A 21,309-nucleotide genomic window follows, 5' to 3' on the forward strand; every position below is an offset into this window, starting at 1 on the left:
GTACTTGTAAGAAGATACTCTGTCAATTATTGTGCCATCTTGTAATGACACAGCGAAGTCAACTGGAGAGCGTGAGTTTGTAAAAAGCATTATTTTTGTTTTTTTGCTTCAACCCTATAAGAAATGACTGGACTTGATTAAAAGCAGTCTGAAGTTGTGTAATTGCTTCCCTTACTGTTGAGGCTGAGGCATACAAAATGGTATCATCTGCATAGAGATGAACCTTTGTCTGCTCTAGCTCCCTGCCCAGATTATTTATATAAATAGAAAATAAAATGGGGCCCAAAACTGAACCTTGCGGGACCCCCATTGTTACTTCCTGTAAGGAGGATATAAAATTATCAATGGCAACACATTGGGTTCTGCCACTCGGGTAGTTTGAAAACCACCTTAGCACAGAGCAACTGAAGCCAATACTTTCCAATCTTTGCAGAAGATGATGATGGTCCACAGTGTCAAAAGCTTTGGATAAATCAATAAATATTGCAGCACACGACTTCTTGCTATCCAACGCATTTACAACGTCATTTGGTCAAATGTTGTCAAACCCGGCTGAAATTCGCTCTAGGGCTTGGGATTTTTACGCTAAGCTATATGCTTGTGAGCACAAGGAGGACAAGGCTGCTGAAATATGTTTTTTCAAGGGGCTACGTAAAGTCTCAGACCAGTCAAATGAGATGCTCACTGGGGTGTTGACCCTAGAAGAGTTGCATAAAGCGCTTCAGTAGATGTATCAAAAATGTTTGGCTTAAACACAACTTTTATTTCTATAGATCAAGAGATAACTTTTGATCGAGTCGAGCATGCCTATCTTTGGAAGATTCTTAGTGCATTTGGCTTCAGCTCAGATTTCATAGATAAAATAAAAGTCCTGTAGAATGACATTGAAAGTTTGCTTAACAGTAACGGTGGCTTATGTGCTCCTTTTAAAGTGTCAAGGATGTTAATTGTCAGGAATTCTTTACAGTTTGGCTATAGAGCCTTTCCTGCATAGACTTGGTGTCTTAAAAGGTATATCTTTATCAGGCTGCAGTGATGTTTTTTATCTTTCCGCGTATGCAGACGATGTACTTTTGATGGTTAGGGGTCAGGATGATGTGGATACTTTGGTTGAAGTTTCTAAGGTTTTTGAAATTGTCTCTTCCGCCAGAATCAACTGGTCAAAGAGTGATGCTCTTTCTGTTGGAAAATGGGACAATGGCCTTCCAAGGCTACCGGGTGGGTTAATATGGAAGAACGATGGTATTAAATACTTGGGTATTTTCCTTGGAGACAGTAGTTATGGGCGACTTGTCCAGGGTGTACCCCGCCTTTCGCCCGTAGTCAGCTGGGATAGGCTCCAGCTTGCCTGCGACCCTGTAGAAGGATAAAGCGGCTAGAGATAATGAGATGAGATGAGACAGTAGTTATGTGCAGAATAATTGGGAGGGGATTGTTGATAAAATAAAAGGGCGTTTGGATAAATGGAGATGGCTTAAACCACAAATGTCATATAGAGGACGCATATTAGTTATTAATAATTTAGTGGCATCTATTCTGTGGCGTAAATTAGCGTGTGTCGATCCACCTGCACATTTGCTTTCAAAAGTTCAATCATTGTTAGCTTTTTTTCTGGGATAAATTGCATTGGGTTTCACAAAGTATATTGTATTTGCCAAAGGAGGAAGGGGGACAAGGTTTGGTTCATTTGCAAAGCAGAACAGCAGCTTTTAGAATGCAGTTTTTACAGAAGTTGTTAATCGAACAAAAATATGTGAGCTGGAAATCTGTGGCCTTTGCCATTTTACGAACTGTCGGTGGACTGGACATGGACAAATCTCTTTTTTTTGATGGATTCCAGAAGACTGGACACTCTACAGCTGCCAATTTTTTACAGGAATCTTTTTAAAGTGTGGAATTTATTCACTGTACAGAAATTAAGTAAAAAACCTTCTTTGTGGGGGCGTCGTGGCTCAGGTGGATAAGGCGCCATACCATAAATCCGGGGACCCGGGTTCGATTCCGACCGGAGGTCATTTCCCGATCCCTCCCTGTCTCTCTCTCCCGCTCATTTCCTGTCTCTACACTGTCCTATCCAATAAAGGTGGAAAAAGCCCAAAAAATATCTTTAAAAAAAAAAACCTTCTTTGTATTGGCTTTTAAGAGCCTTTGACCTTTGGGACACAGTTGGACTTTACTTATAACAGCAATGCAATGTATGACCGTTTCTTAAGGTCACGCTTGCTTACTTTGGGGCAGTTGGTGGGCGTGGCCGGTAGAGATTTTCAAAATTGTCAAAATGTAGCAAGAGTTTTGAACATCAGGTCTGTTCGTGTCGCTCGCCAATTATTGGAAGAATGTAAAGCCTCACTTACAGCAGAAGAAAATTTGGTGTTAAAAGGCTACTTTGAGCAGAGAATAGTTCCTTGTGATGGTGATCCATTTCCCAGTCTTGCACTATATCCAGATTTTGGTGAAAATGCTGGTCTTTTTTTGGATAATGTTGAACCTGTGCCCTTACACAGAGCTGGCAGAACTGGTGGTTATGTGTTTTACAAGGTTTGTGTCAAAATTTTTAATCAGAAGGGGTTAAATCAGAAGGTTGACTCTCCCTGGCGTTCTGTACTCGGTTTGGGTGATGAAGTGAAACCGGAATGGAGAGCATTGTACAAGCCACCGTTAGTTAAAAGAGTTTGGGACTTACAATGGCGTGTTTTGCATGGAATCGTTGCTGTAAATGCTTTTATTTCTGTTTTATGTCCTGAAGTGAGTCATAATTGTCCATTTTGTTTTGAGAGAGAAACAGTATTTCATGTTTTTATGAATTGTTCAAGATTGACTGGCTTTTTTAATGCATTAGAGAGGCTCTTTGAGTGTTTTAATGAGACGTTTTCAAAGATCTTTATTTTTGGGTTTAAATATGTTAAGAAGCGCAGACCTGTTTGTCAATTGCTTAACTTTTATATTTGATCAAGCTCAAATGGCTATTTACATGAGTCGTAAAAATAAGATTGAATGTGACCAGGATGTTGCAGCTGTTTTTGCTGCTCTGGTTAAATCTAGAATACTAATTGATTTTCGCTTTTATAAAGTGACAGAGAATACACAATCGTTTGAGGACATTTGGTGTTTAAATGGTGTTTTATGTGCAGTAGAAAATGATGAACTTACCTTTGCACATTTTTGGTAGTTCAATTTTAATTTTAATTTATTTTTGAAATAACATTGTGTTTATCTGTCGAAAACCTGCATTAAAGGTCTTTTGAAATTCATTCTCTCTCTCTCTCTCTCTCTCTCTCTCTCTCTCTCTCTCATGCTGTCTGTCTGTGTCTCTCTCTCTGTCTCTCTCTCGTTGTGTCTCTCTCTCTTTCACATATTCTGTCTGTGTGTCTCTCTCTCTCTCTCTCTCTCTCTCTCTCTCTCACTTACGCTGTCTGTCTGTCTCCTCTCTCTCTCGTTGTTTGTCTCTCTCTCTTTCACATATTCTGTGTCTCTCTCTGTCTGTCTGTCTGTCTGTCTGTCTTTCTCTCCTCTGTCTCCCCTCTCTCTCTCTCTCTCTCTCTCTCTCTCTCATGTTGTCTCTCTCTTTCTCTCACATTCTGTCTGTCTGTCTGTCTCCTCTCTCTCTCTCTCTCTCTCTCTCTCTCTCTCTCTCTCTCGTTGTTTGTCTCTCTCTCTTTCACATATTCTGTCTGTCTCTCTCCTGTCTTGCTCTCTCTCTCACTTACTGTGTGTGTGCCTCTCTCTCTGTCTGTCTGTCTGTCTGTCTGTCTGTCTTTCTCTCCTCTGTCTCCTCTCTCTCTCTCTCTCTCTCTCTCTCTCTCTCTCTCTCTCTCTCTCTCTCTTTCTCTCACATATTCTGTCTGTCTGTCTCTCTTCCCCCCCCTCCCCCCACAGCTGGAAGAGCTCAGCAGCTCCATGTATCCTTTCTGTAAACTTAATCAGTGTTTCATCACGTTGTTTTTCTGTTGGTTGAAACGCTTCCCACTGCCTGAATGGATTGGAGCCGAATCCCTGCCGGGGGATCTGAACCTTCACCAAGACTTTCCATCTTTTCTCAGAGCCGAAAACCGAAAGTAGAGCAAAATATTAACTGCCACAATCTAAAAGTAAATGTTATACTACTACTACTACTACTACTAATAATAATAATAATAATAATAGGAATTCCAGGTCGAATCAGTCATTTTGGTGGACGTTAGAGGAAGCAAACTTCAGTGTTTCCTTTAAAGCCACACCCCCAAAACTGCGAGTGCAGGAGGTTGAGGCGGAGCTTTCGGACACGCCTCCGTGTTCTGATTTGTTGTCTGTTATTGGGACGGATGAGGCTGGAATTTCTCCTCGAAGCAGATATTTTGTTCAATCTGCCAGTATTTTTGAGAAAAAATCCTCACTTCTTTTTGTCCTCTGTTTTGGTTTTGTTTGTGAATTTTAGGCTTTTTTTCATAACATTGGAACATTTTTACATTGTGAATACACTTGTCTCAGAGTCTGAGACTTAACGCACACTTTTCTGGCCACAAGACACAGAATCGAGGAGGCTGATTGGCTCGACACATCTTTTAACACGTTTAGACATGCACACGCTGGTTTCCAGGAAAACTATCGAACACGGTGAGGTTTTCAGAGCGAGATACAAAGATGGTTTCATTGAAATTGGCTCGTGGTCAGTGAATGAGGGAATCTTCCAGCGTAGTGTGGTTGGTTATTCATACAGTAATGTGAGATCAGTGGAGGTTCTTCGCTGAGTTTTTCCTGATGAAAGGGATCAGAATCTAGAACAAAAGCAAGAAGTTTGGCTTGCGAGGTCTTCATAACGTCAGTATATTATTAATTACATCATATTTTTACAACATTTAATTCTTCCTGTTTGCACTTGCAGCATGTTAATATTTTGCTCACTCTTTGTAACTTTTGATGGAAATTGACTGCGTATTGACTCTCATTTTGCACTAATTAATCCTCCCAGTTTCACATCCCACTATCGCGAGATCATGACTCCACATCCTGGATACTTCCAGAGTAGGAATTGCATTACAAGTGTATAAAGTGTTTATGGAATGTTTATAATATTTTGGAAACCTGGGTAGAAACGCATCCACACTTATTTTACCATGAGCTGAACTTCAAACCCGATAAAAAGACAAATTCAGAAGCTAAAAGCTTCCAGGAGGTCATAAAGCACATTCAGCTTTCGAGTGAAGCGCATTTAGCGTCTTTTGAAATTTGAGCGAGCTCCTTAATGTGGATCCTTAATGCACTTTCTCCAGACAAAAGTTACACCTGGCAGAGAACCAGGACTTCCCCAAGGCATCTGATCCCTGAGACGGAGAGCAAAGCACAGCAATCTGCTGGCGTCCTGGAGCTGCTGATGTTACTGCTACACCTCGATCGGCGAAGCTAAAACGATGGCGTAGAAGCAGAGCGCAAAACCAGAAGCTGCGACAGCACTGAGCACAAAAACTCATCACAACGCCTTCATTTATTTTTTAAAATGGATACCCTGTGCTTTGCTCTTTAAATCACTGTGATGACTTCTTCTGAATTTCCAAATTTTTTTTTTTTGCTTTTGTTGTTTGATGGTACTTTAAATTTTTAAAAGGTCATTGATTACATGACGTACGCGTTTGGTGAATATTGTGGATATTCGAACAAGATGGCGCCATCAGAAACATGCTTTATGTTCTGTTTGAAACCAGGATGAAGAAAAAAAAAGATGCAAATCTGAGGATAGTTGCGTGAACTTGGAAGGAAATTCAATTTCTGCAGTGCTTCATGATGCCACGATGTCCATGCCACTTCTTCTCTCTGTCCAGAGCTACAGTCCTGTGCAAAAATTTTAGCCCTCCTGTTTTTTTCCCTCCAATCTTTGTTATAGATTTCTATTTTATGACTTCTACATTATCGAGTCATAATGTTACAAAAACGTTTGAGTTCCACACATTCGCTTTTGAAAAAGTTTGTATCTGAGCAGCATATTCCTGCATAGAGGCGAGCACTTTTCAGATGAAAAAAGAAAACATAATAGTGCAAAATGAAGAAGCGAGTGTGACAGTCAAAGTGTCCAGAAGAACTGTGGCTGGTTCTGTAAGATGCTCAGTAAAACGTACAGCTCATTTCCGCATAACACTGCACTCATTGTACCTCAGACTACTGCCTTTTTTTTTTTTTTTAAGCAGAGGGTCGTCTCACACCAAATACTGACTTTGCATTCACTCATTTATTATGGCTTACTGATTTACTGTTTATTTTATTTTATTTTTACTGTTTATAGTATTCATTTCATAAGCTATTTTTGGTCTTTACATGTGCTTAAGACTTTTGCACAGTACTGTAAACGGAACCAGTCATGTTTAGGTTTAATGTTTCTTGACGCATCGATGAAATCCAAAACCGGATGCTTAAATGGCCTCCATTTGGATTGATGTCTTTGTTCAGCAGCCAGTTCTTTTTTCCAAAGGGACTAATAAGTGAGACAGACTCCAGTGCAAGCACACAGCTTTAGAATCTTGCTCAAGATTACAACAGTGGGATTTGAACTCACAGCCTTCTGGTGGCTAGCACAGAACCTTCACTGCTCAGTTAACTTTGTGCGTCATCTTAACCACTCGCTCAGGACTATGTGAGATGGTGCTTCATCATTGTGTAGCACAAACAAGAATATTTTATGTCAAGAAATGGGCTTTAAAGGAATAGTTAAGCTCATAATAAAAAAAAATCAGAATAATAACATTGCACAACGCTCCACTTGACACCAAATCAGCGAAAATGTCTTTGGGCCTTGAAGTATGCTCGTCGAGTTCCTGTTGTTAGCGAGCAAAGAAATCAAATTGTGTCTCGTGTAAAATCCTTTCCGACGTACACACTTGGTTCTGAAACAGTATCTGGTTTATATTCCATCTATAAATTGAGAAAGATGAATGAACGTTTATGATGTATTTGGAATGCTCCAGGCAGCCATCTTGGACAACCAGAATACGTTTTTTTCCATCGTGAAATGTGGTATCGCTCCACTCTCAGGCGACGTCTGATGATAATATAGTGTGTATTTACAGGGGAAAAATAGTCTGAGCTCGACATCTATTACTTGTTCGCTGTTTATTGTCGTCACTCAACACCAAACGTGTCTCGACTGATTTGGGTCAAAGAGAATGTTGTGTAAAGTTCCTTTAATTGAAACATATACAAAGGTTTCGACCGATGGTTGAATATTCACAGCGTGCAGTAGCTTTTCAGTCAGGTTTAGAAAACTGAGCACTATTTTACGAATGTAGAGAAGAGAGATATTATTGCGAGTCAGCACGCTGAAGGGAAAAAAGTAATTTTCTAAATGTTTTATTTCTCGAAATTGTAGTTGCTTGTTATTTAGTTGAGGTACAAGTAGCTAAGTGAGTCTGCCTGAGTTCTCCTTTAGCCTGTGACACTTTAGCTACGTTCTTCTTCTTCTTATTATTATTATTATTGTTGTTGTTGACAGGCAGGCGAAAGAATATCTGGTAGTTCAGAGACTTGAACTTCTCGTCGCTCTCGCAGAAGCTGAGCCACTGTCAAATGTACACCTTTTGTTTCAGGCGAATTTGCTTTATGTTTTGCGACGTTGATGATTTGTGCGATTGTCGTTACTATTCAGCAAGATGTGTATTTTTTCCATCAGTGAAGTAGTTCCCATTTTGAAATGAAAAATAAATTTGATTTAATACAGAAAGCTGTGTTTTCTTTTTAAAAGTTGCTCGATATTTCCCTCTTCCACTGGAGTAAGTTATCTTGTGTCCAAAATACGAGCAAAAATTCAATCGGGCTTGTTCATCTTCGCCAGGTGATGACCTTTTATTTACCTACGAATATTATAAACATGTTTGAGCAAATACTACTTTAAACAAACATATCTCCTGGCAGAAATCTTGGATGTTAAGTGCAAATATTTCGGAATATTACTTCAAAATTCTTGTGAGGATCGACAGTGATCGGTAGCGAGTGTTCGCGATGAAGTTTGAGGTTAGCTCAGGGTAGCTAACAAACGAAATGTGTAAAATGTTCAAAATAGTATGAATTATATTAATTGTCAAAAAGATTTTAAAAAATCATTATTGCTATTTTTTTTTTTTAAATTACTACATCCTTTCAGAATTCCTGTCAGGTAAGTTCATGCTAGCTAATGAGCGTTGTTCCTGTCAGACATCCTGTCACCTTATGCTAGCTAACAAAAATCGAAATAAAAAAAACATAAGTCTTTTTTAAATTTCATCACCTTGTATGTTAACGTGTATTAAACTGTTAAAATGCTTGATGTATAATATTCCATTATTTTATACACGTTTAATAGAAAAAAAAATCAATAGTTTGATTAAATGAACTGATTTTCTGAGGTGAGTCGCGATTTCTCCCCGAGCCTCTAGTGGGCGCAAAAAACTACAAGATCAGTTCGAACGGTTGCAACAAGCGAAAAAACGAACCGTTTTTGTTGCTATGTAACGTCGAATCTCAAATTGTGACAACACACCTACACAAGCGCACTATCTAGGGTATACATACCGGCTTTTCTGAAGGCTACATAGTACACTAATCTGTTGAATTGGGCGCTATTTGGGATCGAGCCTGAGAATCCGCTTCCAACAACAGAGCGTTGAGAAACTTCATGATGTTTAAGAATAACCGTAATGGGGAGACAGGAATGGATAAATAATATCATATATTTCCAGGTAGGTATATTGTGAGGTAAAAACGTTTTAATTAATTAGTTTGAGAACTCAGTATGGCTTCGCTATGGTCATTCATAATACAGCTAGCTAGCCCAAGCAGATTAGCTCGAGTGTTGACTTCCGGTTTGCCTCAGAGTTGTGATGAGGTGATGGTGTGTGTGTTTGAGGCGCGGTGTCGCGGATATTTGATGCGGAGAGAGCTGCAGCGTGTCCAGGCTGAATATGAGGACATCGTGAGGGAGCTGGAGGGAGGTGTGGAGCACCTGAGCTGGAGAGGACACTTCATCCCCAAACCTCACTTCAGTGATGCTGTAAAGTTCATTCCACATCACTTCAGCATCAGGAGAGCCGTTTCTGACATGGCATTTCAGGAATAATAATAATAATAATAATAATGCGAGCTTATTCTCCAGCCAAGTAAACTGAAATGGCCAAAAATTCAATCCACACAAGTTCCTCCTGAACCCACATTTGGCAGATGAACCAAGACATACAACCCCGATTCCAAAAAAGTTGGGACAAAGTACAAATTGTAAATAAAAACGGAATGCAATGATGTGGAAGTTTCAAAATTCCATATTTTATTCAGAATAGAACATAGATGACATATCAAATGTTTAAACTGAGAAAATGTATCATTTAAAGAGAAAAATTAGATGATTTTAAATTTCATGACAACAACACATCTCAAAAAAGTTGGGACAAGGCCATGTTTCCCACTGTGAGACATCCCGTTTTCTCTTTACAACAGTCTGTAAACGTCTGGGGACTGAGGAGACAAGTTGCTCAAGTTTAGGGATAGGAATGTTAACCCATTCTTGTCTAATGTAGGATTCTAGTTGCTCAACTGTCTTAGGTCTTTTTTGTCGTATCTTCCGTTTTATGACGCGCCAAATGTTTTCTATGGGTGAAAGATCTGGACTGCAGGCTGGCCAGTTCAGTACCCGGACCCTTCTTCTACGCAGCCATGATGCTGTAATTGATGCAGTATGTGGTTTGGCATTGTCATGTTGGAAAATGCAAGGTCTTCCCTGAAAGAGACGTCGTCTGGACGGGAGCATATGTTGCTCTAGAACCTGGATATACCTTTCAGCATTGATGGTGTCTTTCCAGATGTGTAAGCTGCCCATGCCACATGCAATAATGCAACCCCATACCATCAGAGATGCAGGCTTCTGAACTGAGCGCTGATAACAACTCGGGTCGTCCTTCTCCTCTTTAGCCCGAATGACACGGCGTCCCTGATTTCCATAAAGAACTTCACATTTTGACTCGTCTGACCACAGAACAGTTTTCCACTTTGCCACAGTCCATTTTAAATGAGCCTTGGCCCAGAGAAGACGTCTGCGCTTCTGGATCATGTTTAGATACGGCTTCTTCTTTGAACTGCAGAGTTTTAGCTGGCAGCGGCGGATGGCACGGTGAATTGTGTTCACAGATAATCACATCACACATCACATTATCTCTAGCCGCTTTATCCTTCTACAGGGTCGCAGGCAAGCTGGAGCCTATCCCAGCTGACTACGGGCGAAAGGCGGGGTACACCCTGGACAAGTCGCCAGGTCATCACAGGGCTGACACATAGACACAGACAACCATTCACACTCACACCTACGGTCAATTTAGAGTCACCAGTTAACCTAACCTGCATGTCTTTGGACTGTGGGGGAAACCGGAGCACCCGGAGGAAACCCACGCGGACACGGGGAGAACATGCAAACTCCACACAGAAAGGCCCTCGCCGGCCCCGGGGCTCGAACCCGGACCTTCTTGCTGTGAGGCGACAGCGCTAACCACTGTTCACAGATAATGTTCTCTGGAAATATTCCTGAGCCCATTTTGTGATTTCCAATACAGAAGCATGCCTGTATGTGATGCAGTGCCGTCTAAGGGCCCGAAGATCACGGGCACCCAGTATGGTTTTCCGGCCTTGACCCTTACGCACAGAGATTCTTCCAGATTCTCTGAATCTTTTGATGATATTATGCACTGTAGATGATGATATGTTCAAACTCTTTGCAATTTTACACTGTTGAACTCCTTTCTGATATTGCTCCACTATTTGTCGGCGCAGAATTAGGGGGATTGGTGATCCTCTTCCCATCTTTACTTCTGAGAGCTGCTGCCACTCCAAGATGCTCTTTTTATACCCAGTCATGTTAATGACCTATTGCCAATTGACCTAATGAGTTGCAATTTGGTCCTCCAGCTGTTCCTTTTTTGTACCTTTAACTTTTCCAGCCTCTTATTGCCCCTGTCCCAACTTTTTTGAGATGTGCTGCTGTCATGAAATTTCAAATGAGCCAATATTTGGCATGAAATTTCAAAATGTCTCACTTTCGACATTTGATATGTTGTCTATGTTCTATTGTGAATACAATATCAGTTTTTGAGATTTGTAAATTATTGCATTCCGTTTTTATTTACAATTTGTACTTTGTCCCAACTGTTTTGGAATCGGGGTTGTATTTCATGTCTGAGTAAATAAGGAATAAACCTCTATTTCATACTTACTAACAGTATTACAAATAGAGCACAATAATATTTTATTCAGGATATACTACCCAGAATAATCAGCAGGCTCAACTCAGCTGGGTGGCTTTTTTTTTCTCATTTAAGAAGCCGTTATTTGTCACATGCACACTAAAGCACAGTGAAATTGGTCCTCTGCATTTAACCCATCTGAAACAGTGAACACATACGGAGCAGTGGGCGGCTGTGCTACAGCACCCGGGGAGCGGTTAGGTGACTTGCTCAAGGGCAGCATGTTAACCTAACCGCATGTCTTTGGATTGTGGGGGAAACCCATGCAGACATGGGGAGAACATGCAAACTCCACACAGAAAGGCCCCCATCGGCCACTGGGCTTGAACCCAGAACCTTCTTGCTGTGAGACCACAGTGCTAACTACTACACCACCGTGCCACCTTATTTACAAATCAGAAGAAAAACCCCCAAAAATTATTAAAAACAAATTTTTGCACAAGTCAGGTTGGAAAAAACATCAAAAAACATCATCAATCTCAACAAGAACAAACACAGACACCAAAATCAAAAACTCAGGTTGCAGATGAAAGCAAAACAACAGGAATTAAAAAAAAAAAAACACCACGGGACACAAAAGCAAAAATAACTCACTAAAGTGGAATAATGCTAATTTTTTATTTTGAGGAAAATTGTGAGCAAGATTTCCAGTTTTCATCAATTTCGTTCAAAAGTTGCGGACGTAAGAACCAAATACTTAATTTGCCATAATTTGTCCTCACTTTAAGAAGATAGATGGGTGACTTCATCATTCATCAAGGACCATAAGAGTGAACCGATGAGGTTTTCTGAAGAAAAAAATCATTAAAACTACTGGCACAGCTGTGATAAAACTGGTCCATAAAATAAGGATTCTGGATATATATATCCATAACATGCAATTTCATTCCATCTAGCTTCTTAAATAGAGGCAAAGAGAGCTGATCTCTATTAGACGAGGTGATAATTCTCACAGATTTTTTCTGAAGGATAAAAATTGCTCGAATCTTGGATTTATACAGTATGTATTGCCCCAGATCCTGATGCCATATAATAAGAAAGAATAAATAAAAGAATGACTCATAGAAAAATGTGAACAAAATGTCTTATTTTAGATAGAATACCTATCTATACCTCTCAATTTCTTTCACATGAGCTTTCCAATACAAATTAGAATCAATATCTCGGCCAAGGTACTTTACTTGTTTTTTTTCTGTTCAGTTGGAAGACCATTTATATTTAGATTTACAGGGTCACTGTCCTTGAAGGAAAGGTTATCGTTCCCAATTTCGCATCATACATCAGCCTTCTTAACACCTGATGATATATATTTATCCCATGAGTTTGAGTTTTTTCTCTTTTTTTTTTTTTCCCTTTTCTGCCTCAGATGTGAACTTGTCCTCAGCAGAATCTCTTTGAATGCGAGTGGAATTAAAATGACTAAAGCCAATAAAGTACGAAGATGAAGCCCTGTGCTCCAGGGGAGTATTTCTGATTTTTGTTTTATTTAACTTAGGATATGGACAGCACCTTTTTCAGTTATCCTCAACCAAAGATCCAGATCCAGGAATGTTCTCAGGGTGTGGAGGAAGTGAACGTGCAGGATGAACGACCTGAGGTCCTGGTGAGGGATGAAGAACCGAGTTGCAGCCCAGAGAGAGACTGCAGAGAGACCAGCTCACCACCAGGGGGCGATACAGAGCGAGAGGGAATGCAGCGGGACAGTGTGGCTGAAAAGACTGCTCTGGATCTGCACTTGAGCAGCAGCGTACTGCAGCATGGTGAGTCTGAGTGTGAGCGTACCAGCATGCTGACACACTCGCACAGCAAACTTGGACATTCGCAAGTACACTACCACTGAACACACTTTGTGCTGCAGAGTTGCACACATACTTGCATCCTACTTGCTATTTTGGTCCACGTTGTGTATGCTAGTGTACGCTAGCCCATTATTTACATCCTAGGGCCTTTGCATATGAGCAACACTTCACAATTGTATGCTTGCACAGTCGCACACTGACATATTTACACATTTCCATGCTCAAGTATACTTGCACACTACACAAGCATACCTACCGATAACCCTGATTCCAAAAAAGTCGAGACACTGTGTTAAATATAAACGAATACAAAATGCAAATCCTTTTCAACCTGCCATCAATTGAATACACTACAAAGACAAGATATTTAATGTTCAAACTGATCAGCTTTATTGTTGTTCCTTTAGCATACACACATTCTGAATTTGATGCCTGCAAAAAGAGCGCAGGTCCTAAACTGGCCTGCCCGCCTCCCTCACACTGAAAATGTGTAGCGCGTTATGAAGCACAAAATACGACATCGGAGACCGCAGACTATTGAGCAAAAGAAGTCAAATATCAAGTCATAATGAGAGAGAATTTCACTTTCAAAACTTTAGCGATCAGCGTCCTCAGTTCCAAACACTTACTGAGCGTTTTTAAAAGAAAAAGTGATGTCACATAGTGGTAAACACACCCCTGTCACAACTTTATTAGAATGTGTTGCAGGCATCAAATTCAGAATAAGTGTATCTTTACAAAGAAAAAAAAAAGCAATAAAGTTGATCAGCTTGAATGTTAAATATCTTGCCTTTGTATTGTATCCAGTTGAATGTCCGTCAAAAAGGATTTGCAAATCAGTGCATTCTGTTTTTTATTGTTGTTTTATACAGCGTCCTAACTTTTGTGGACTCGGGGTTGTACTAGCACGTGTGTGTGTGTGAAATGTACAGGTGTGTTATAATACACTGGTAGAAAAATCTACTTGCATAAAAGTAGCAATACATACAATCAGGTGTTTGTGTGTGTTTGTGTGTGTGTGGCAGCTTCTCCGATGCATACTCGACTGCAAGATATCGCACACACACCTGAAGCTCTGAAGCAGCATAGAAACACTCTGGCCATGGAGCTGCTGTGGATCCAACAGGCCATCGCCAGCAGGAAGAAAGTACGCAGTGGAGATGAAATTTTATTTTTATTATTATTATGGCATTTTAGCTCGTTTCTGCAGTACCAGTCAAAAATTTGGACACACCTTCTACTTCAGTGGTTTTTCTTTATTTTTATGAGCTAAAAGTCACTTCATGTCTTAAAGTAATGATGGATGTCGTTTCTCTTTACTTAGACTCCGTTCAGACTGCACCCTGAAATGACCCATATCCGATTTTTTTGCCCATATGCGACCTGTATCCGATTTGTTATTAACAATCTGAACGACACAGATCCGATTTTTTCACATGCGACCCAGGCCGCTTGGATATGTGGTCCTAATTCCGATGCATATCCGTTATTTTCACATGCGACTGCGGTCTGACCGGACAGGTCGCATTCATGCGACCTACACGTCATCAACAAGAGACAAACGTCACTATTCTGCGTTGGCTAATCCCGCCTCTTTGGTGGAAAACAACAACATCTGTACAGTTTTCAGAATTTAAATAGACTTTTATAGAATTGATCAAGCTAATGGTGGATTTGGTAGGGACCTGGATGTTGATCTGTTAGCCTGATTAAATAAAACAGTTTCTATAACTGATTTATAACTTAAACCATCCTGTATTACAAGATTATAAGATTGTTCTGGAAATTTCCAGTAATTTGACACCTTCGGTCTCATCAGTCTGCTGCCCACATTAATCAGATTATTGTGTGAGTTCCGCCGCCGCCACAAAAACCACATCGCCAGGTCTCGCCTCATCTCCATAGCAAACTGCACTGGTGTTTCTGCACCTTGAGCCAGTGCTGAGAGAAGTTGCAGAATTCAGCTGGCTATAAACAATCTAAATAAATATTTATAAAAATGTAGAAAAAGTTTATTAATATGGCGAAATAAATATGTGCAAATTATTAAGCCTGAATTAAGAGTTTGGTAATACAGCGGCCGTATCCCAAATGATTGCCTACTGAAGCTCGAGTGCACTATATAGAGTCTAAAAATCCATTACTTCCTAGTAACATATAGTGCACTTATATAGAAATTAGAGAGACATTTAGGAGTCAACCCTCGTTACCAGGCTACACGTTTTCATTTCAGTTCAGAAACAAAAACACACACGAGACCTCACACTTTAACACTAACCAGATAATTAAACAAAGAAACAAAAAAAGAAATCATTAAACATGAAGAGTGCGGTTTTTTTTGTTTTGTTTACGTATTAGGTAGATGTGCTTATTACGTGTCAATTTGCGCATGTGGGACACTTTTGGGTCGTTTTCCGTTCATATTGGAGATCGCATACAAGTCTCATATAATTGGTAATGTGAACGGCCTAACAAAAAAATCAGATTTCACAACAAATCGGATATGGGTCGTTTCAGATTGCAGTCTGAACGTAGTGTTAGTTGTACGGGTCTTGACGCAACACTGTATGGATTACGACAGTTGTGGTGTTGAATAGAGCTGTTTTTACTGTATTTTTATTCTTTACTATTTACTGTTTGATCTCAGACGCGTTAAGAAGGCAAGAAACTCATCCACTAATTAACTTTTGACGAGGCACAGCTGTTAACTGAAAAGCATTTCAGGTGACTCCTTCATGAAGCTGGTTAAGATAACGTCAATAAAGTAAAGTAAAGCTTCATCAAGGTCAACGGTGCCAAAATATGAAACGTTTTGTTTGTTTAGCACATCATTTCATTCATGCTCCAGATGTTATTTTATAGTTTAATGTCTTCAGTATTGTTCTACAATGTACAAAGTAGTCAAAATACCGATGAATGAGTAGAGTAGGGGTGTACAAACTTTTGACTGTTACTGTATGTGGGTCAATCCATGTGAAATCACCAGCAGCCTCGCCACTGACCATCTCAGATTTGCTTCATACTTTCTGGAAATATCGTCAGTGTGCCCAATAAATAGTGTACAAAATTTTAGGCTTGTACCTTCATTAGTTTCTGAGACATAGGGGCTTAAAAAAGGGGTGTGGCCACAATTTCACTGTTAAAACGCGTGCTACAGAAAACGGACCTAATTTCCATAAGTCATTACTTTTAAACTATTCATGCAAGATACATGAAATTTTCAAGGATTGTTCGTTAACGCCAGACGCCTTTAAATACTAAAATAGAAAGTTCACAGTTCAATATTTGCCAAGTTATGGCTTGCTGAAAATCATAAAAAAATGTCTTCTATCGTGCTTTGGAGCAACTTTGACCCCCCCATATCTCCACATTAAAGCGCACCAGATCTTTCAAATTTTCTTATTTATTACTCATGTTATAGTACTCTTTAGGCAACTAGGTATGTGTTTAAAAGAAATCAAACTTTCTGATTTATTAGGCTTTAAAAATAAAAAAAACATTTTGCACCTATAATTCAAATGCATATTGCAAATGTATGACAAGGTCTACCATAAAAACAAGTATACCACTGGAAAGAGCTTGTTTTGATTAGTAAATGCACAAAATATGAAGTTGGTACCCTAAACCAAACTATAAATATTAAGGTATCAAGTACGGTATGTTTTACGATAGACAGAAATGCTGTTTTAAGGCATATTACAATACAATTACAAACCTACAGTGTAGGAAAAATAACAACCTTAAAAATGCTTTATTTGAAGAGCTTAAACAGTGCATTGATTTGCTTTTCCACATCAGATGGAAGTTTATACTGCCTGCCAGTTGATGTAAGTGGGGCATCACTGATTTTCATGACATGCACCAGAGGGACCCAACAGTTATCCTCTCTCCTGGGCCAGCTGTAAGTCTGAGAGGGACCATGAGGATGCATAAATGTTACTTGTACATCTTGTTCCTCCTCTGATAATGCACGAATGTCACCTATCCACCACTGTCTGTCATATAAACATACAACATATTGACCAGGAATTGTATCTGCCAGAGAGACTGCTGATTTAACAGGGGTTTTATGCATTACTTGTGGCCGATTCCCACTCATATCTACAATGAAGCTAGGACCACCTGACACTCTGCTGACCTGCAGCTGGTTGGACATGATTGGAACGAATGAGTGGTTGTCTCCTGTTCCAGGAATAGTAGCTGACCTTGAAAATCTTCTCTCCAATGCTTTTCCACTCTCCATAACTTCCCCCGTACCAACCCAGATGAAATGGATGTTCTTGATACGTTTTTCTGCCCACAAAAACAGATCAGACGGGGTTAGTATGTGATCACTCGTGGCTGCCTGTAAGCTAGCTCGAGCTGCTGATCGCTTTACAGTGCCTCCAATACCATCACAGGCTGATTTACCATGTGAAGTAGCAAAGAAATGCCATTCTGCCAAAAGTCCAAAATCGTCTGCATGCTTTATTAGATTTGTGAAATTTTTGTAGTTTTTGTATTGGGCTGCTGATCCGTCACTGAAGTAAATGACCTTTTTTAGCTGGGGATGTAAATGGCATACATATGGTAAAACCTTTTTTAAGAATGCATGCACGGCCACTGTATCGTGCTTAAGGCGGTCACTTATTATGCAGATAGAGATGCATTTCGTTACTTTTGTACCATCTTCATTCTTTGCTCTAATGTACACTGCAAATGGATGAAGAGTGCATTGGCTGTTGTCCCAGTGGTATCCCTGGGCAGAATCCTGTGGTTTTTCAGTTTTTATGCATCTCTGGATGCATCCAAGTAGATTATGTGCCTTAAATTTATCTCATCTCATTATCTCTAGCCGCTTTATCCTTCTACAGGGTCGCAGGCAAGCTGGAGCCTATCCCAGCTGACTATGGGCGAAAGGCGGGGTACACCCTGGACAAGTCGCCAGGTCATCACAGGGCGCCTTAAATTTATATTTATAAATTTAAAGCAAAATTATTTATAGTTTGATTTAGGGTACCAACTTCATATCTTGCGCATTTGCTAATCAAAACAAGCTCTTTCCAGTGGTATAATTGTTTTTATGGTAGACCTTGTCATACATTTGTAATATGCATTTGAATTATAGGTGCAAAATGGTTTTTTTTTTTTAAAGCCTAATAAATCAGAAAGTTTGATTTCTTTTGAACACATACCTAGTTGCCTAAAGAGTACTATAACGTGAGTAATAAATAAGAAAATTTGAAAGATCTGGTGTGCTTTAATGTGGAGATATGGGGGGGGTCAAAGTTGCTCCAAAGCACGATAGAAGACATTTTTTTATGATTTTCAGCAAGCCATAACTTGGCAAATATTGAACTGTGAACTTTCTATTTTAGTATTTAAAGGCGTCTGGCATTGAAGAACAATCCTTGAAAATTTCATGTATCTTGCATGAATAGTTTAAAAGTAATGACTTATGGAAGTTAAGTCCGTTTTCTGTAGCACGCGTTTTAACAGTGAAATTGGGGCCACGCCCCTTTTTTAAGCCCCTATGTCTCAGAAACTAATGAAGGTACAAGCCTAAAATTTTGTACACTATTTATTGGGCACACTGACAATATTTCCAGAAAGTATGAAGCAAATCTGAGACGGTCAGTAGCAAACATTTTTCTAAATCTGGTGATTTGGGGCGGAATTACCTACGTTACATATGAAAGTACTGCTTAAAGTTAAGGACTTGCATTTAAACATCAGTTAAAGCAAATTTCTGGAATGTTCCATTTTGGGAAAAGTGAATTTTTTTAATGAAAGGCAGACGTTTGAAGTTAGGATCTCATTCAGACTCTCTTGTACGTACACTATATCACCTCCATGTTGTCGGGAATGTGAAGTTCAAAACTATCCATAAATTGTGGTGTCCGGATCCCAGAAAAAGGCGGCCTTGCCCCAGGGCTAATCTCGCATGATGTCACACATGAAATCCCGGTTATCTAGGTCATTTCCGTTCATCTGACTCTGTGCTTGTTTACTCGCTGAAATTAGATATTGTTGTAGGAATCTTTCAAAAATAACGATGTGAAAGTGCTGCGTTGTGTTTGGATGTTCAAATCCATATACAACAGGACATTCAGTTCATGAATTTCCAAGAAATGACACTAATCTAAAGCGACAGTGGGTGAGGTTTGTGCAAACGAAGCGGGCAGATTTCATGTCGCCGACTAATAATAATAATAATAAATCTGATTCATCAAGTGTGCACCACCACCAGAACGACCACATGGGAATTAATGGAGCAAAAAACAAACCCACTGATTTAATAAATGACATTTGATCTAACATTTGGACAGTTCATCGATTCCCCTATTATCTCTCACTTTGCATTCTCTTTCAGTAATTACGCTGAGTAAGTGTACAAACCAATCTGTGTTTCTGATTCTCTCTGGCTGGTGGTGCGCTGTCGGCGGTGAGTGGGACTGTCGTGAACTGACGTCTGTTTCTCGTCTTGGGGGATCGAAAAAGAAAACCATTTACTCCGGAATATCCTTGATAATTGCTGAGGGCTACGGAAACGGAGATCGGAGCTGCCCTATGCGCCACATGGTGTGGGAAGGACTTTGACCCTTGATAATCATCTACCCCTTCATCTGACATATAAGAATCCCAGTCACTATCAGAATTCTCTCCAAAACGTGATTCCATACCAAGACTGCTCTAACACAGGTCTAACCGCTGCTGTGCACAGGAACAAAATTGATATGTGGATCTATGTTACACATGTGACATCACGCACCTCTTCAGGATCTTCCAGATCAGTCTCGGCAGATTCCATGAAAATCAGCTGATTTTATTGATTTTCCATTAATTTATGGCCTTTTGGATCAGCTACTGTATGGTTCGAAAACGCACGGTCAGTCAACAGACTGATTGTTGCTTTGTACAAAGGAAAAAAGTGTGGTTTAGGGGCATTACATTCACTTTAAGTGTCCTAATGAAGTCCAGTTTTTTAATCGAGCTCCAGCTCTTATCCTAAATGAGATCCTAACTGTGAATCAGACATGATTATGCATGCTGTGATCAGAGATTAATCAACAGTGGAGTGGTGTGATGAAGCGGCGTGACCGTCACCAACCCAACGCTGATTATTTCCCAATAACATCTCAAATACTTTATTTATTCTTCTTCCACTGTGGAAATTTGGCAACAATTTTTATATTTCTGAAAGAATGACGCATCATACTGTTTATCCGTTTATGGTTATGTTACAGGTGATTTTTTTTTTTTGAAATCAGGTGAATCTGGACTCACCTCAGTGATTCTTGATTTACCAAAGTGAATTAGGATTTAAGGCCCAGTCTCACAAAACCAATAACTTCAACTATAACCATCACTATAAATAAATGGGTCCCCTGCAGTTTATGTGGTCGGTGCTCACACCAGACCGATAACAATCCCAGGGATGAGAGTTTTCCGCTTTTCGGCGGATTTCCGCTTTTTTTTTTGAGTAAAAAACGACCTTTTTATATTATGACACGTCCGTTGAGAATTTTTTTTTTAAATTAATTTTGGGGGGTTGGGGTATGTTCCTTCATGCTGTTCAAACTTTATTAACTCCAACGATGTTTACACATTATTTGTAAGCCGCCATCTTTAGTCTCGTTTAATCTCGTTGAATGTGATGTAAAATCCGTGTTATCTACATTGTTATTGGTCAAAACATTGATGTCGAGACCATAATAGCCAATCAAAACAGTTTTTACAAAGACACCCACAGCCGTTTTCTTTTATCAAAACTTACACGTTCGTGAGCTGCATATCAAAAATGCGCTCCTCTAATCGGCGTGTTTTCTCAAGATGCCGAATACTGTTGACAAGCGAGATGAAGCGAAGGTACGTGAAATTGATGCTGGTATAAAAAACAAGTTCAGCAAAGCAAAAGGAAAGCGAGAGAGCAGAAGAGAGCCGGGTTAGAGCATGTAAAAACAGGAGGAGCTGGCTAATGAAAGAAAAAGGAAAAAAAAGAGAGGACTGATGAGCTTTTGGCTTTGGCCAAGAAGCTGAAGAAGAATTCTAAATGATCTAATGAAAATTTGTTTCAAAAATAACTGGGAACTGTAAATAACTTTTAACTGTAAAAAGTGTGAATAGACATTTTCCTTTTGAAGAAAACATACAAGTGATGTGGACGATAAGATAAAGACAGCCCCCATAAACTATGCATTTGTTTGATTCAATACGTTGAATATATGATAATTTGAATTATAGCTGACAGTGTTGATAACTGTATAACTTTATAGTTTCAATAGACATTGTGAAGAAATCATATACAA

The 21,309-nt window shown here is 39.6% G+C and overlaps 3 protein-coding genes across 7 annotated transcripts in view; all 3 read left to right on the forward strand.

The window, feature by feature from the left end:
• Positions 1 to 7,684, forward strand: part of ccdc28b (coiled-coil domain containing 28B) — a 49,246-nt gene extending 41,562 nt beyond the window's left edge. For all 3 annotated transcript variants that reach the window (XM_060925211.1, XM_060925212.1, XM_060925210.1), the window contains 2 exons: positions 3,877 to 3,899; positions 5,250 to 7,684. In XM_060925211.1, coding sequence (XP_060781194.1) covers positions 3,877 to 3,899; positions 5,250 to 5,304 — 78 coding nt within the window. In that variant the 3' untranslated portion in view covers positions 5,305 to 7,684. The remainder of the gene's footprint in view (positions 1 to 3,876; positions 3,900 to 5,249) is intronic.
• Positions 7,685 to 8,465: 781 nt separating this feature from the next.
• The window catches only part of iqcc (IQ motif containing C), a 17,145-nt gene continuing 4,301 nt past the window's right edge, over positions 8,466 to 21,309 (forward strand). The window contains exons 1-4 of one of the 3 annotated variants that reach the window (XM_060925218.1): positions 8,470 to 8,678; positions 8,846 to 8,989; positions 12,718 to 12,982; positions 14,047 to 14,168. In XM_060925218.1, coding sequence (XP_060781201.1) covers positions 8,637 to 8,678; positions 8,846 to 8,989; positions 12,718 to 12,982; positions 14,047 to 14,168 — 573 coding nt within the window. In that variant the 5' untranslated portion in view covers positions 8,470 to 8,636. Of the gene's footprint in view, positions 8,679 to 8,845; positions 8,990 to 12,717; positions 12,983 to 14,046; positions 14,169 to 21,309 lie in introns of all 3 variants that reach the window. The other 2 variants (XM_060925219.1, XM_060925220.1) reach the window with 2 other exon arrangements.
• The window catches only part of dcdc2b (doublecortin domain containing 2B), a 32,130-nt gene continuing 27,722 nt past the window's right edge, over positions 16,902 to 21,309 (forward strand). Inside the window, exon 1 of the mRNA XM_060925213.1 lies at positions 16,902 to 16,922. The gene's annotated coding sequence lies outside the window, so the exon portion shown is untranslated. The remainder of the gene's footprint in view (positions 16,923 to 21,309) is intronic.

This window comes from Neoarius graeffei, chromosome 7 (assembly GCF_027579695.1).
Source record: "Neoarius graeffei isolate fNeoGra1 chromosome 7, fNeoGra1.pri, whole genome shotgun sequence".
Classification (NCBI taxonomy): domain Eukaryota; kingdom Metazoa; phylum Chordata; class Actinopteri; order Siluriformes; family Ariidae; genus Neoarius; species Neoarius graeffei.